The sequence below is a fragment of the Pseudophryne corroboree genome, chromosome 3 (genome assembly GCF_028390025.1).
Source record: "Pseudophryne corroboree isolate aPseCor3 chromosome 3, aPseCor3.hap2, whole genome shotgun sequence".
NCBI lineage: Eukaryota > Metazoa > Chordata > Amphibia > Anura > Myobatrachidae > Pseudophryne > Pseudophryne corroboree.
In genome coordinates this window covers 802,102,046-802,119,205 of record NC_086446.1, presented here as the reverse complement: position 1 = coordinate 802,119,205, position 17,160 = coordinate 802,102,046, and the positions used below count along the sequence as shown (strand labels likewise).

At 48.5% G+C, this 17,160-nt stretch overlaps 1 protein-coding gene across 1 annotated transcript in view; it reads left to right on the top strand.

The window, feature by feature from the left end:
- The window catches only part of GFRA1 (GDNF family receptor alpha 1), a 252,908-nt gene that overhangs the window by 149,316 nt on the left and 86,432 nt on the right, over positions 1-17,160 (top strand). Inside the window, exon 4 of the mRNA XM_063962687.1 lies at positions 1,585-1,921. Coding sequence (XP_063818757.1) covers positions 1,585-1,921 — 337 coding nt within the window. The remainder of the gene's footprint in view (positions 1-1,584; positions 1,922-17,160) is intronic.

Genomic DNA, 17,160 nt, shown 5'->3' with positions numbered 1-17,160 from the left:
CCGGAAAAACACAGGCGGGACCAGGCGTTTGGAGGGAGGGTGTCTGACATCAGCAGGAAACAATCGCACGGGAAGAGTAAATCCTGGGCTGAGCAGAGACTGCACAAACTGCTACACATCCGACACCTGCACAGCGAATTCTCCGCCCCCCTGTAGGCGGCGACTACCTGATCGCAGGGCATCAGAATACGCAGCCCAGCTATCAGATCTGAATTACCCCCCATGTTACTTTACTGTTTATTCTACAACCTATTCCAACGGTTCTCAGACTGTGTGCTGTGGCCTTGTACCTCTTTCACATCGCACAAATAACCCGGTATCGACACACTATATTTCTGTGTCGACGCGGGTCACTGTGCCATGTGAAAGGGGCCATGGAGAATTCCAGGGTTGAATACCGGGTCAGTGACAGTGTGAACGGTTTCCCAGGTGGATGCGGGACCCGTTCACTACACAGGGCGGGGCAGGGCGGGGCGGGGCGGAGATGAGAACCACCTCTCTTCTTCATACATTCATTTACTGCTCATTGTATTACCTGTACTCATTGTATATATTATAGCTGCTGGACATTGCACCTCCTTTATACTAGGTGCAGGACTCGGGATACATATATTGTCTAGTTTTGTCCCAGGAAATGTCCCTATGTTTCAGTATTGTCCTGTGTTCTGGCTCTTAGATGCCGTCTCTCCCTGTTCATATTTATGTTCTGGGCTGTTAAAGTTGATATTTATTCAAGAAAAGTATTAAAGATGCAAAACGCATGTTGGGATCAGATTGAGGAAATACTGTATGTGACATAATGGGAGTTGTAGTGCTCCGGAGCAACGGAAACAGTATGACGAGTCTCCTGGGTGGAGGCACCAGATCACCAGCCGCGGGCCCATGGGGTCCTGGCAGCTGTGACAGAAGTGACCCCTTTTCTGCCCGTGACATATGTGTATTTTATGAAGTACTGGTGGTTATGGAAATGAGCAGGGTCCAAGGGCCTATTCAGATCTGATTGCAGCAGCAAAAATGTTCTCTAATGGGTAAAACCATGTGCAGTGCAGGTGGGGGGGGGGGGGGGGGGGGGGGGGGGGGGGGGGGGGGGGGGGGGGGGGGGGGGGGGGGGGGGGGGGGGGGGGGGGGGGGGGGGGGGGGGGGGGGGCAGATGTAACATGTGCAGAGAGAGTTCAATCTGCAATCTAAATTGCAGTGTAAAAATAAAGCAGGCAGTATTTACCCTGCACAGAAACAAAATAACCCGTCCAAATCTAACTCTCTCTGCACATGTTACATCTGCCCCACCTGCAGTGCACATGGTTTTGCCCTTTAGAGAACAATTTTGCTGCTGCGATCAGGTCTGAATTAGGCCCCAAGTCTCTTCCATCCCCTTCTCTGCTGTTCCCATGTATCAGGAATACATTATATAACGTATAATGTCTGGCAGCTTTGTATTGTGTTACCGTACTAACATATACCACATTGTGGGTCCAAATATTACCCTCCGCAATGTACATATGTTACATATTGGAGAAGTATCCCCCGGATCACAGTCCATTCCAGCTACCGCAGAGAATAACCGTGGTTGTTCTGTTTCCGCAGAGCCGATGATCTCAAAGGTGATCTACTGTCTAGACGCAGCGAAGGCCTGTAATCTGGACGACACGTGTAAGAAGTACCGCTCGGCCTACATAAATACCTGCACCACCAGAATCTCCAACGAGATCTGCAACCGGCGGAAATGCCACAAAGCTCTGCGCCAGTTCTTCGACAAGGTCCCGGCCAGACACAGCTACGGGTTGCTGTTCTGTTCTTGTAAGGACAAGGCCTGCTTCGATCGCCGGCGCCAGACTATCGTCCCCGTGTGCTCTTCTGAGGATAAGGAGAAGCAGAACTGTCTGAATATGCAGGAATCCTGTAAGGCAAATTACATCTGCAGGTAAGTCACAAATATCATCTTCTCTTCCAAATCTGGGGTGCAGTGTATATAACAGATATATTCCCTTCACTACCAGGAGTAATTACTGCATATATATAGTCTAGAACCCCACTATGAGCTGTATAACCCAACTGCAAGCTCTAGAAACCCCACTATGTGCTCCAGAGACCCCAACATGTGCATCTCTATAACCCATCTACAAGCTCTAGAAACCATGATAATCGCTGTAACACTCCACTGTGAGCTCTAGAACCCCACTGTGTGCCCCAGAGACCCCAACGTGTGCATCTCTATACCATCTACAAGCTCTAGATACTATGATAAGCGCTGTAACACTCCACTGTGAGCTCTAGAACCCCACTATGTGCCCAAGAGACCCCAACATGTGCATCTCTATACCATCTACAAGATCTAGATACCATGATAAGCCCTGTAAAACTCCACTGTGAGCTCTAGAACCCCACTATGTGCCCCAGAGACCCCAACATGTGCATCTCTATAACCCATCTACAAGATCTAGATACCATGATAAGCCCTGTAAAACTCCACTGTGAGCTCTAGAACCCCACTATGTGCCCCAGAGACCCCAACATGTGCATCTCTATAACCCATCTACAAGATCTAGATACCATGATAAGCGCTGTAAAACTCCACTGTAAGCTCTAGAACCCCACTCTTTGCTCTGGAACCCAGCCAGGTACTTTGGGTAATCTGTCACTCAGACGGTTATATGGAGTGTTTCATCTATATATCATAGAGAGCAAGCTTCTCACATGTATTATGTTGTACACATGCTGTGATTATTGTTGCTGAGTGAACTGTTTGCTTGACGCATAAATAGATGAAAGCAGAAGTTATGGTGGAAATTCCTAGAGATGGCATTTTGCAGAGGAGCAGAGACGTATTCTGACAATCCGTGCTGTGTCTATTCTGCATTTAGCGGGGTTACTTACACCCTGTACGTACAGCTGGGCCGCTGTCACGTTATTCTGCGCTGTGGTGAGACCTCTGTGCCTGTCCTTCCGCTGGTGCATATATACTGAAGATTGTTCTCATCTTTTCTCCTAGTGTAGAATTATCTTGTGAATCTTCATTCATTGTATATATAAATACTGTAGTACAGATGGAGCCTCGTTTATCTTAGCTTCTCTGCTGCACCTAGGTGCACCATGGTTTATTAGCATAAACCCTTCATCTATTGTTCTCAGCTGCAATACAATACAGAGAACAATACAGCAGGGGATTAAGTCTGACTGTCCTGGCTCAATTTATCCTATTAAAGGCCAAGATGAAGATGGCTCCAGCTGTATGTTGTTATATCATTAGGTATTAAGACAGTCTGCATTATAATGACACCGGGCCCAGTTCACATGTGGTTGGAGGTGAGGCACGTGCCGCAGTGTACCGGTGTTTGGTACATGTGCGGTATGGGTCTGTGACGTCGGATGTAGAGAGGCAGCACGCTGTCAGTGACTGGCTGTCTGCTGCTGTTTGGAGGGCGGTGATGACCTTCGTTTCCCAAAACAGAGGCGTGCCAGCACCGAGGATCTCCATCGGAAGATGAGGATTTCCTGGCTTCTTTGTTGCTGCACATGAGACAAGTACAAATAGTGGAGGATGAACCACCGGTGATTGGCTGTTTGTGAACGTTCCGCTGATGGTGATTTAGGGGTTACATATATGACTTTGTGCGCGCGTTTCACCCGTTTCTGCTTTATTACCCAGGACCTGGCAGGTTTATTGATGCCTAATATCTATTGCATTTGTGAGAAATAAAATATATGGTTCCCAACATAGGCCCATGTGTGACGCTAGCGAGCGTGGCCTGTGTCTGGCGTACACTATCCGCAGCGCTTATATATTGCGTCCAGGAATGAGTCCTCCGCAGCAGCCAGTGCGCAGGCGCCTAGTGCATATAATACCCTAGTTTAGGACCTCGCTGTAGCTCCGTCTTCCTTATATTTAGCAGATGCTGGAATAGTGATGTGTTTTATTGATTCTGCCACGTAAATGAAAACATGTCTGCATATGGCTGACAGATCCCTTGTGCGCGCGTCAGGCTACGGGGATCAGCCGTTCCCAGCGCCTGATTGCTTGCATATATTTTCTCTAGATTAGGATAATTGAAATGTCATGTTGTGTCAATGTCTCCTGTGTTCCCTCCTTCTCTCCGGGTTCCAGAGGGAGAAGCTGCTGGTGCTACCAAGTAACAGATGATCATCAGATAGCTATATGTATTTATCCTGCTTGGGGGATTCACACACAGATATATGTATTCTGCCCCTGGGCTGCATATTCTGCCTCTGTGCTCCGTATTCTGCCTCTGTGCTCTGTATTTTGCCTCTGGCCTTTGTGTTCTGCCTCTGGGCTCCGTATTCTGCCTCTGTGCTCCGTATTCTGCCTCTGGCCTTTGTATTCTGCCTCTGGGCTCCGTATTCTGCCTCTGGGCTCCGTATTTTGCTTCTGGGCTCCGTATTCTGCCCCTGGGCTGCATATTCTGCCTCTGTGCTCCGTATTTTGCCTCTGGGCTCCGTATTCTGCCTCTGGGCTCCGTATTCTGCCTCTGTGCTCCGTATTCTGCCTCCGGGCTCCGTATTCTGGCTCCGTATTCTGCCTCTGGGCTCCGTATTCTGCCTCTGGTCTCCAGATTCTGCCTCCGGGCTCTGTATTCTGACTCCGGGCTCCGTATTCTGCCTCCGGGCTCCGTATTAGGCCTCTGGGCTCTGTATTCTGCCTCTGGGCTCTTTATTCTGCCTCTGGGCTCAGTATTCTGCCTTTGGGCTCTGTATTCTGCCTCTGGGCTCTGTATTCTGCCCCCTGGGTTCTATTTCTTGTTCCTGGGTTAGGGCTGTAGAACTCCAGTTGTAAATCTAGGCCTAAGACCCCAAGCCTAGGAAAGCATGTTGTCCATCCAGGTGCCTGATTCTGTAGGCACGTCACAGCTGCATTGTCTTCTGATGATGGCACTGCACACTTACACATGACGTCCAGGGTCAGCACAGCCCTCCCCTCAACCTGCACCAGGAGATAGGGCACCTGTGTTATGTCAGGGGGCAGATGATGGAACCGTACAACCTGCTCTGCTCTCAGGAGCTGTCAGGGAGGGGTCTGTACGTAATGTTTGTGCACCAGCCTGAAAACTATTCATCACAAATAACTGATGCACCAATGAGTGAAGTAACAGCTCAATACAAATATACACATAATCTTCTTCTTCTTCTTCTTCTTCTTCTTCTTCTTCTTCTTCTTCTTCTTCTTCTTCTTCTTCTTCTTCTTCTTCTTCTTCTTCTTCTTCTTCTTCTTCTTCTTCTTCTTCTTCTCCTCCTTCTCCTCCTTCTCCTTCTCCTTCCTCTTCTCCTTCTTCTTATTCTTCTTCTTCTTCTTCTTCTTCTCCTTCTCCTCATTCTTCTTCTTCTTCTTATTCTTCTTTTCTCTAACGTCCTAGTGGATGCTGGGGACTCCGTCGGGACCATGGGGAATAGCGGCTCCGCAGGAGACAGGGCACAAAAGCAAGCTTTTAGGATCACATGGTGTGTACTGGCTCCTCCCCCTGTGACCCTCCTCCAAGCCTCAGTTAGGTTTTTGTGCCCGGCCGAGAAGGGTGCAATCTAGGTGGCTCTCTTAAAGAGTTACTTAGAAAAAGTTTTTAGGTTCTTTATTTTCAGTGAGTCCTGCTGGCAACAGGCTCACTGCATCGAGGGACTTAGGGGAGAGATTTTCAACTCACCTGCGTGCAGGATGGATTGGATTCTTAGGCTACTGGACATAGCTCCAGAGGGAGTCGGAACACAGGGCTCGCCCTGGGGTTCGTCCCGGAGCCGCGCCGCCGACCCCCCTTGCAGACGCTGAAGATGAAGAGGTCCGGAACCAGGCGGCAGAAGACTCTCAGTCTTCATCAGGTAGCGCACAGCACTGCAGCTGTGCGCCATTGTTGTCAGCACACTTCACACAGCGGTCACGGAGGGTGCAGGGCGCTGGAGGGGGGCACCCTGGGCAGCAATGTATAATACCTGTATGGCGAAAAATACATCACATATAGCCCTTGAGGCTATATGGATGTATTTAACCCCTGCCAGATATCTAAAACTCCGGAGAAGAAGCCCGCCGAAAAGGGGGCGGGGCCTATTCTCCTCAGCACACAGCGCCATTTTCCCTCACAGAAAGGCTGGTGGGAAGGCTCCCATGCTCTCCCCTGCACTGCACTACAGAAACAGGGTTAAAACAGAGAGGGGGGGCACTGCTTTGGCGATATGTATATATATTAAAATGCTATAAGGGAGGAACACTTATATAAAGGTTGTCCCTGGATAATTATAGCGTTTTGGTGTGTGCTGGCAAACTCTCCCTCTGTGGGTCCTGTCCTCTATCAGAGCATTCCCTATGTGTGTGCTGTATGTCGGTACGTGTGTGTCGACATGTATGAGGAAAATATTGGTGAGGAGGCGGAGCAAATTGCCTGTATGGTGATGTCACTCTCTAGGGAGTCGACACCGGAATGGATGGCTTATTTATGGAAATTACGTGACAATGTCAACACGCTGCAAGCCGGTTGACGACATGAGAGGGCCGGCGAACAAATTAGTATCTGTCCAGGCGTCTCAAACACCGTCAGGGGCTGTAAAATGCCCATTTACCTCAGTCGGTCGACACAGACCCAGACACGGACACTGATTTCAGTGTCGACGGTGAAGAAACAAACGTATTTTCTTTTAGGGCCACACGTTAAGGGCAATGAAGGAGGTGTTACATATTTCTGATACTCCAAGTACCACAAAAAAGGGTATTATGTGTGAGGTGAAAAAACTACCTGTAGTTTTTCCTGAATCAGATAAATTAAATGAAGTGTGTGATGATGCGTGGGTTTCCCCCGATAGAAAATTATTGGCGGTATACCCTTTCCCGCCAGAAGTTAAGGCGCGGTGGGAAACACCCCTCAGGGTGGATAAGGCGCTCACACGCTTATCAGAACAAGTAGCGGTACCATCTACGGATAGGGCCGTACTTAAGGAGCCAGCTGATAGGAGGCTGAAAAATATCCTAAAAAGTATACACACACATGCTGGTGTTATACTGCGACCAGCGATCGCCTCAGCCTGGATGTGCAGAGCTGAGGTGGCTTGGTCGGATTCCCTGACTAAAAATATTGATACCTTTGACAGGGACAGTATTTTATTGACTATAGAGCATTTAAAGGATGCATTTCTATATATGCGAGATGCGCAGAGGGATATTTGCACTCTGGCATCAAGAGTAAATGCGATGTCCATATCTGCAAGAAGATGTTTATGGACACGACAGTGGTCAGGTGATGCAGATTCCAAACGGCACAAAGATGTATTGCCGTATAAAGGGGAGGAGTTATTTGTGGTCGGTCCATGGGACCTGGTGGCCAGGGCAACTGCTGGAAAATCCACCGTTTTTTACCCTAAGTCACATCTCTGCAGAAAAAGACACCGTCTTTTCAGCCTCAGTCCTTTCGTCCCTATAAGAGTCATATCTGCCCAGGGATAGAGGAAAGGGAAGAAGACTGCAGCAGGCAGCCCATTCCCAGGAACAGAAGCCCTCCACCGCTTCTACCAAGTTCTCAGCATGACGCTGGGACCGTACAGGACCCCTGGATCCTACAAGTAGTATCCAAGGGGTACAGATTGGAATGTCGAGAGGTTTCCCCCCTCGCAGGTTCCTGTAGTCTGCTGTACCAATGTCTTCCTCCGACAGGGAGGCAGTATTGAAAACAATTCACAAGCTGTATTCCCAGCAGGTGATAATAAAATTACCCCTCCGACAACAAGGAAAGGGGTATTACTCCACACTATATGGTGGTACTGAAGGCTAGGTGAGACCTATTCTAAATCTGAAAAATTTGAACACTTACAAGGGTTCAAATCCAGATGGAGTCACTCAGAGCAGTGATAGCAAAGAACAAGGGGACTATATGGTGTCCCGGGACATCAGGGATGCTTACCTCCATGTCCCAAAATTTGCCTTTTCTCACCAAGGGTACCTCAGGTTCGTGGTACAGAACTGTCACTATCAGTTTCAAGACGATGCCGTTGGATTGTCCAAGGCACCCCGGGTCCTTACCAAGGTAATGACCGAAAGGAGGATTCGTCTTCAAAGAAAATGGACGACCTCCTGATAAGAACAAGGTCCAGAGAACAGTTGGAGGTCGGAGTAGCACTATCTCAAGTAGTTCTACGACAGCACGGGTGGATTCTAAATATTCCAAAACCGCAGTTGTTCCGACGACACGTCTGCTGGTCCTAGGGATGATTCTGGACACAGTCCAGGAAAAGGTGTTTCTCCCAGAGGAGAAAGCCAGGGAGTTATCCGAGCTAATCGGGATCCTCCTAAAACCAGGAAAAGTGTCAGTGCATCATTGCACAAGAGTCCTGGTAAAAATGGTGGCTTATTACGAAGCGCTTCCATTCGGCAGATTTCACGCAAGAACTCTTCAGTGGGATCTGCTGGACAAATGGTCCGGATCGCATCTTCAGATGCATCAGCGGATAACCCTATATCCAAGGACAAGGGTGTCTCTCCTGTGGTGATTACAGAGTGCTCATCTTCTAGAGGGCCGCAGATTCGGCATTCAGGATTGGATGCTCGTGACCACGGAGGCCAGCCTGAGAGGCTGGGGAGCAGTCACACAAGGAGTGTGATCAAGTCTGGAGAATTCTCTCCACATAAATATACTGGAGCTAAGAGCAAATTTATAATGCTCTAAGCTTAGCAAGACCTCTGCTTCAAGGTCAGCCGGTATTGATCCAGTGGGATAACATCACGGCAGTCGCCCACGTAAACAGAAAGGGCGGCACAAGAAGCAGGAGGGCAGTGGCAAAACTGCAAGGATTTTTCGCTAGGCGGAAAATCATGTGATAGCACTGTCAGCAGTGTTCATTCCGGGAGTGGACGACTGGGAAGCAGACTTCCTCAGCAGGCACGACCTCCACCCGGGAGAGTGGGAACTTCATCGGGAAGTTTTCCGCATGATTGTGAACCGTTGGGAAAGACCAAAGGTGGACATGATGGCGTCCCGCCCGAACAAAAAATGGGACAGGTATTGCGCCAGGTCACGAGACCTTCAGGCGATAGCTGTGGACGTCCTGGTAACACCGTGGGTGTAACAGTCGGTGTATGTGTTCCCTCCTCTGCTTCTCATAACCAAGGTATTGAGAATTATAAGACATAGAGGAGTAAGAACTATACTCGTGGCTCCGGATTGGCCAAGAGGGACTTGGTAACCGGAACTTCAAGAGATGCTCACAGAGGACTAATGGCCTCGGGAGCTAAGAAGGGATTTGCTTTCAGCAAGTACCATGTCTGTTCCAAGAGGAACCGTGGCATCGGCCTTTAAGAAAGGACCTGCTCCAGCAGGGACCTTGTCTGTTCCAAGACTTACCGCGACTGCGTTTGACGGCATGGCGGTTTGAACGCCGGATCCTAAGGGAAAAGGCATTCCGGAAGAGGTCATACCTACCCTGGTCAAAGCCAGGAAGGAGGTGACCGCACAACGTTATCACCACATGTGGTAAAAATATGTTGCGTGGGTGAGGCCAGGAAGGCCCCACGAAAAAATTTCAACTAGGTCGTTTTCTGCACTTCCTGCAAACAGGAGTGTCTATGAGCCTAAAATTGGTGTCCATTAAGGTTCAAGTTTCGGCCCTATAGATTTTCTTCCAGAAAGAATTGGCTTCAGTTCCTGAAGTCCAGACGTTTGTCAAGGGAGTATTGCATATACAGACCTTGTGTGCCTCCAGTGGCACCGTGGGATCTCAACGTAGTGTTGGGATTCCTCAAATCATATTGGTTTGAACCACTCAAATCTGTGGATTTGAAATATCTCACATGGAAAGTGACCATGCTGTTGGCCCTGGCCTCGGCCAGGCGATTGTCAAAATTGGCGGCTTTGTCTTACAAAAGCCCATATCTGATTTTCCATTCGGACAGGGCAGAACTGCGGACTCGTCCCCAGTTTCTTCCTAAGGTGGTGTCAGCGTTTCACCTGAAACAACCTATTGTGGTGCCTGCGGCTACTAGGGACTTGGAGGACTCCAAGTTGCTAGACGTTGTCAGGGCCCTGAAAATATATATATATATATATATATATATATATAATTCCAGGACGGCTGGAGTCAGAAAGTCTGACTTGCTGTTTATATTGTAGGCACCCAAAAAGCTGGGTGCTCCTGCTTTAAGCAGACTATTGCTCGTTGGATTTGTAGTACAATTCAGCTTGCACATTCTGTGGCAGGCCTGCCACAGCCAAAATCTGTAAATGCCCATTCCACAAGGAAGGTGGGCTCATCTTGGGCGGCTGCCCGAGGGGTCTCGGCTTTACAACTTTGCCGAGCAGCTACTTGGTCAGGGGCAAACACGTTTGCTAAATTCTACAAATTTGATACCCTGGCTGAGGAGGACCTGGAGTTCTCTCATTCGGTGCTGCAGAGTCATCCGCACTCTCCCGCCCGTTTGGGAGCTTTGGTATAATCCCCATGGTCCTGACGGAGTCCCCAGCATCCACTAGGACGTTAGAGAAAATAAGATTTTACTTACCGATAAATCTATTTCTCATAGTCCGTAGTGGATGCTGGGCGCCCATCCCAAGTGCGGATTGTCTGCATTACTTGTACATAGTTATTGTTACAAAAAAATCGGGTTATTATTGTTGTGAGCCATCTTTTTTAGAGGCTACTTCATTGTTATCATACTGTTAACTGGGTTAAAATCACAAGTTGTACGGTGTGATTGGTGTGGCTGGTATGAGTCTTACCCGGGATTCAAGATCCTTCCTTATTGTGTACGCTCGTCCGGGCACAGTACCTAACTGAGGCTTGGAGGAGGGTCATAGGGGGAGGAGCCAGTACACACCATGTGATCCTAAAAGCTTGCTTTTGTGCCCTGTCTCCTGCGGAGCCGCTATTCCCCATGGTCCTGACGGAGTCCCCAGCATCCACTACGGACTATGAGAAATAGATTTATCGGTAAGTAAAATCTTATTATTCTCCTCATTCTTCTTCTCCTTCTCCTTCTTCTTCTTCTGCTTCTTCTTCTCCTTCTTCTTCTTCTTCTTCTTCTTCTTCTTCTCCTTCTTCTTCTTCTCCTTCTCCTTCTCCTTCTACTTCTCCTTCTTCTTCTTCCCTGATACAATGTAAGCAATCCGTGTTACACGCGTGTGCATACTGCGTGTAAATGAGCAGCATAGTCAATCCTTTACGCATTTGCCTGCCAATTGTTGCACATTGCACTGGCACATCTGACCTTGTGGGAGGGAATTCAGTTCCCAGGACACCAACGTGATGCGCCATTCCGGGAAGCATGTCGCGTCCGCCAGCCTCGGCCTCTATGGGATGCGAGGGAAGACTTGCAATGCTGACACTACCGTAGCTGGTCATTATGGTGCAGGTGTATTAAGCCTGGAGAAGTGATAAATCAGTGATAAGTGCAAGGTGATAATGCACCAGCCAATCAGCTCCCAACTGTCATTTTTCAAATCCTTAATGATTGTCTGGTGCGTTATCACCTTGCGTTAATCACTTCTTTATCCCTTCCCCAGGCTTAATACATCTGCCCCAATGTGCGTACAGCATCGATGCCCATCGGCACATCGCACAGAACTGCATTCCGCCCTCAAGGACAAATCTTTTCATTTTCAGGTTTTTGGGCCCGATCATTATAATTTCTTATCATGGCTCGCCCGGGTGTAACGTTAAACACATCCACAGAGGCTCCCATTGAAAGCCAGCAACGTGTAAAAGTAATGCGACCCCTTTACTCTCTTGTCCGTGTGGTGGTAGCGTGTCGTCAGCAGACCACACGTGCCTGAGCACCCATTGCCACCGAGGGATCTCCTGGTAAATGTTACTGTAATTAGCCCATAGACTACAATAGCTAATGCCATGTGAAGATGGTGTTTGCTAGCGGGGCTAGGTTGCAGGGAACGCGGCTTCCCTGTAGACACATTCAGGGGACACTTTAAATTAGCAGAAAACAGGTATTTTCAGAGGAAATCCTGCAACTTTTCTATGATAAACAGGACCCTAAGTGGTCCCAGCTCCACCCCAACCACACCGTGCAGGACAGTAAATTGCAAGTTATTATTTTAGCTGTATTCAGAAACTCTAGAGCAGAACTCATTGCCGGAACATCAAACCTCTGCAAAATGACAAAATTCCAAAGCCAGATTTGGAGGTTTATGCACTAGGGGCCTGATTCAGACCTGGTCGCTGCAGCGGCAACGTATGCAGGCTGAAAAGACGGCATCTCACTTGTGCGATCCCCTCTGCCTGATTGACAGGCAGAGATGGTCGCGGGGCGTGTCGGCGGTGTTGCGTAGGCATTTGGGGGTGCGGTCCGGACAACGCAGGATGTCACACGCAGCCGCCGCGTGATGTCACACGCAGCCACTGCGTCCCTAAACATGGTGAGTAGCTGCCTGTCTGCACAGCCAGTCTGCGTAGGCAGAGAGCTACTTAGCAGGTACGAAAGTATCGCCACCGTGCAATGTTTTCACATATTTGCTGGGGGGGGGGGGGGTGCAGGACCAGGCATGCAGGGCGGTCTTACCCTGAGCAAGGCGTCCCCCCGCATGTCAGAGATTTGGATCGTAGATGTGCGTTTTTTCACACATCTACGATCAGGTCTGACTTAGGCCCTAAGCCGTGGAGAGCGCTAAAGTACAAGCCAATCAACTCGTAACTGCCACATTACAGGCGGTGTTTGAAATCATTAGCTGATTGGTACTTTATCTCTCTCCAGGTCTTAGTACAGAAACTTCTGCTGCAGCTGGGCGTGCCTCTATCCTCATTCCACCGCACATCTAGGGAGGATTCGTCAGGTATCGATAGATGGAGGAAGACAAAGCTACCATCAGCTAATAATGTCACAGAGCACAGAACAGAATCAAAACCAGATCCCCGGAACAACAAAGCAATTAATCTAATTATCTCCTGATTCATTCTCTATGTCAATTAAGCAATAAGTAGCCAGGCGTGCACCAGGGGCCTGCAGAAGACAGATCTGCAACTCCATAATTAGGGCAAAAAGTTATTTTCTGTTGGAGATGGGAGGTGGAGAGGTGACATCGTATAACTGAGCTCATTTAAACTAGAACACAGGTTTCAGCAGTTGTAAGCCTTCGAAAATACTTTCAAAATTGTTATTTTAGCACAGTGGCCCTCGTTTACCAAGCGCAATTAGCGTACATTTGCGTTAGCATGCCTAAATTTCCATGTGTCGCAGCATAGCAGCATTTGCTCCACCGATGAAAGAACTGCTGAGGGTGGTCTGAGTATGGAGTAGATGCACCAGCTGATGAGGGTGGTCTGAGTATGGAGTAGATGCACCAGCTGATGAGGGTGGTCTGGGTATGGAGTAGATGCACCAGTTGATGAGGGTAGTCTGAGTATGGAGTAGATGCACCAGCAGATGGTCTGAGTATGGAGTAGATGCACCAGCTGATGAGGGTGGTCTGAGTATGGAGTAGATGCACCAGCTGATGAGGGTGGTCTGAGTATGGAGTAGATGCACCAGCTGATGAGGGTGGTCCGAGTATGGAGTAGATGCACCAGCTGATGAGGGTAGTCTAAGTATGGAGTAGATGCACCAGCTGATGAGGGTAGTCTAAGTATGGAGTAGATGCACCAGCTGATGAGGGTAGTCTAAGTATGGAGTAGATGCACCAGCTGATGAGGGTGGTCGGAGTATGGAGTAGATGCACCAGCTGATGAGGGTGGTCGGAGTATGGAGAAGATGCACCAGCTGATGAGGGTAGTTTAAGTATGGAGTAGATGCACCAGCTGATGAGGGTAGTTTAAGTATGGAGTAGATGCACCAGCTGATGAGGGTGGTCTGAGTATGGAGTAGATGCACCAGCTGATGAGGGTGGTCTGAGTATGGAGTAGATGCACCAGCTGATGAGGGTGGTCTGAGTATGGAGTAGATGCACCAGCTGATGAGGGTGGTCCGAGTATGGAGTAGATGCACCAGCTGATGAGGGTAGTCTAAGTATGGAGTAGATGCACCAGCTGATGAGGGTAGTCTAAGTATGGAGTAGATGCACCAGCTGATGAGGGTGGTCTGAGTATGGAGTAGATGCACCAGCTGATGAGGGTGGTCGGAGTATGGAGAAGATGCACCAGCTGATGAGGGTAGTTTAAGTATGGAGTAGATGCACCAGCTGATGAGGGTGGTCTGAGTATGGAGTAGATGCACCAGCTGATGAGGGTGGTCGGAGTATGGAGAAGATGCACCAGCTGATGAGGGTAGTTTAAGTATGGAGTAGATGCACCAGCTGATGAGGGTAGTTTAAGTATGGAGTAGATGCACCAGCTGATGAGGGTGGTCTGAGTATGGAGTAGATGCACCAGCTGATGAGGGTAGTTTAAGTATGGAGTAGATGCACCAGCTGATGAGGGTGGTCTGAGTATGGAGTAGATGCACCAGCTGATGAGGGTGGTCGGAGTATGGAGTAGATGCACCAGCTGATGAGGGTGGTCGGAGTATGGAGAAGATGCACCAGCTGATGAGGGTAGTTTAAGTATGGAGTAGATGCACCAGCTGATGAGGGTAGTTTAAGTATGGAGTAGATGCACCAGCTGATGAGGGTGGTCTGAGTATGGAGTAGATGCACCAGCTGATGAGGGTAGTTTAAGTATGGAGTAGATGCACCAGCTGATGAGGGTGGTCGGAGTATGGAGTAGATGCACCAGCTGATGAGGGTGGTCTGAGTATGGAGTAGATGCACCAGCTGATGAGGGTAGTTTAAGTATGGAGTAGATGCACCAGCTGATGAGGGTGGTCTGAGTATGGAGCAGATGCACCAGCTGATGAGGGTGGTCGGAGTATGGAGTAGATGCACCAGCTGATGAGGGTGGTCTGAGTATGGAGTAGATGCACCAGCTGATGAGGGTGGTCGGAGTATGGAGTAGATGCACCAGCTGATGAGGGTGGTCTGAGTATGGAGTAGATGCACCAGCTGATGAGGGTGGTCTGAGTATGGAGTAGATGCACCAGCTGATGAGGGTGGTCTAAGTATGGAGTAGATGCACCAGCTGATGAGGGTAGTTTAAGTATGGAGTAGATGCACCAGCTGATGAGGGTAGTTTAAGTATGGAGTAGATGCACCAGCTGATGAGGGTAGTCTAAGTATGGAGTAGATGCACCAGCTGATGAGGGTGGTCGGAGTATGGAGTAGATGCACCAGCTGATGAGGGTGGTCGGAGTATGGAGTAGATGCACCAGCTGATGAGGGTGGTCGGAGTATGGAGTAGATGCACCAGCTGATGAGGGTAGTTTAAGTATGGAGTAGATGCACCAGCTGATGAGGGTAGTTTAAGTATGGAGAAGATGTACCAGCTGATGAGGGTAGTCTAAGTATGGAGTAGATGCACCAGCTGATGAGGGTGGTCGGAGTATGGAGTAGATGCACCAGCTGATGAGGGTGGTCGGAGTATGGAGAAGATGCACCAGCTGATGAGTGTAGTTTAAGTATGGAGTAGATGCACCAGTGAGCAGTACAAATATGAACAGACTTTACTTTGCTCAGCAAAATTACTGAAATGGGATAAAGAGGTGGAGATTTATGCTTGCTGTGTGGAGCCACAAGATTAGACATTCTTTGTCTTCCGGTTTGGTGCCTGATTCACTTATGCCATAAATCAGGGCAAGCGGTGCATTGTTTTAGGAGAAAAATGGAAAGGTTTCATTTATTGAATGGGGTAGGGGGTGATAAAGCGGCAGGAGGGTGTGATATTGAAGCTTTTTCTACAGTGCACCTCTTCATTTAAGTACATTTCTACAGGGAGTGAAGAGGACAGATGTGTCCTCACACATCTTGCAGCGGGAGATGCCTGGTGTGAGTGAGCTGACAGGTCCCGCACAACTCTGTTAGCGTCGGGCGTTGTTTTTTGACTGTCACTGTGCGAATAAGATGCAAAAAGCAGACTCTGCTGTTTCAAATGTGGCATGCCAATATTCTATGTGCGACCGCGCCTGTATCTGCATACGACATGCTACATTACAGTGTTTTCTAGGAAAACACTGTGGAGTAGCTTTTCGTTTGTAGACACAGTCGCTGTGTCATAACACATAATATTGGCATGCCGCATATTATTTCACTGACACTGTAACGTAGTACTTTGTATACAGCTGCAGTCACACACAGAATATAGGCTTACCGCATATCATTATACTGACACTGTAAAGCAGCACTTCGTATGCAGATACAGCCATAGTTACACACAGAATATAGGCATGCCACATATCATATTACTGACACTGTAACATAGCATTCTGTATGCAGATACAGCTGCAGTCACACACAGAATATAGGCTTACCGCATATCATTATACTGACACTGTAAAGTAGCACTTCGTATGCAGATACAGCCATAGTCACACACAGAATATAGGCATGCCGCATATCATATTACTGACACTGTAACATAGCATTCTGTATGCAGATACAGCTGCAGTCACACACAGAATATAGGCATGCCGCATATCATTTTACTGACACTGTAACGTAGCACTTCGTATGCAGATACAGCCATAATCACACACAGAATATAGGCATGCCACATATCATATTACTGACACTGTAACATAGCATTCTGTATGCAGATACAGCTGCAGTCACACACAGAATATAGGCATGCCGCATATCATTTTACTGACACTGTAACGTAGCACTTCGTATGCAGATACAGCCATAATCACACACAGAATATAGGCATGCCGCATATTGGCCCTCATTCCGAGTTGTTCGCTCGCTAGCCGTTTTTCGCAGCAGTGCACACGCTAAGCCGCCGCCCTCTGGGAGTGAATCTTAGCTTAGCAGAATTGCGAACAAAGTATTCGCAATATTGCGAAAAGATTTATCTGTGCAGTTTCTGAGTAGCTCGAGACTTACTCTTCCAGTGCGATCAGTTCAGTGCTTGTCGTTCCTGTTTTGACGTCACAAACACACCCAGCGTTCGCCCAGACACTCCTCCGTTTCTCCAGCCACTCCCGCGTTTTTCCCAGAAACGGCAGCGTTTTTTCACACACTCCCATAAAACGGCCAGTTTCCGCCCAGAAACACCCACTTCCTGTCAATCACATTACGATCACCAGAACGAAGAAAAAACCTCGTAATGCCGTGAGTAAAATACCAAACTTCTTAGCAAATTTACTTGGCGCAGCCGCAGTGCGAACATTGCGCATGCGCAGTTAGCGTAAAATCGCACCGATGCGAAGGA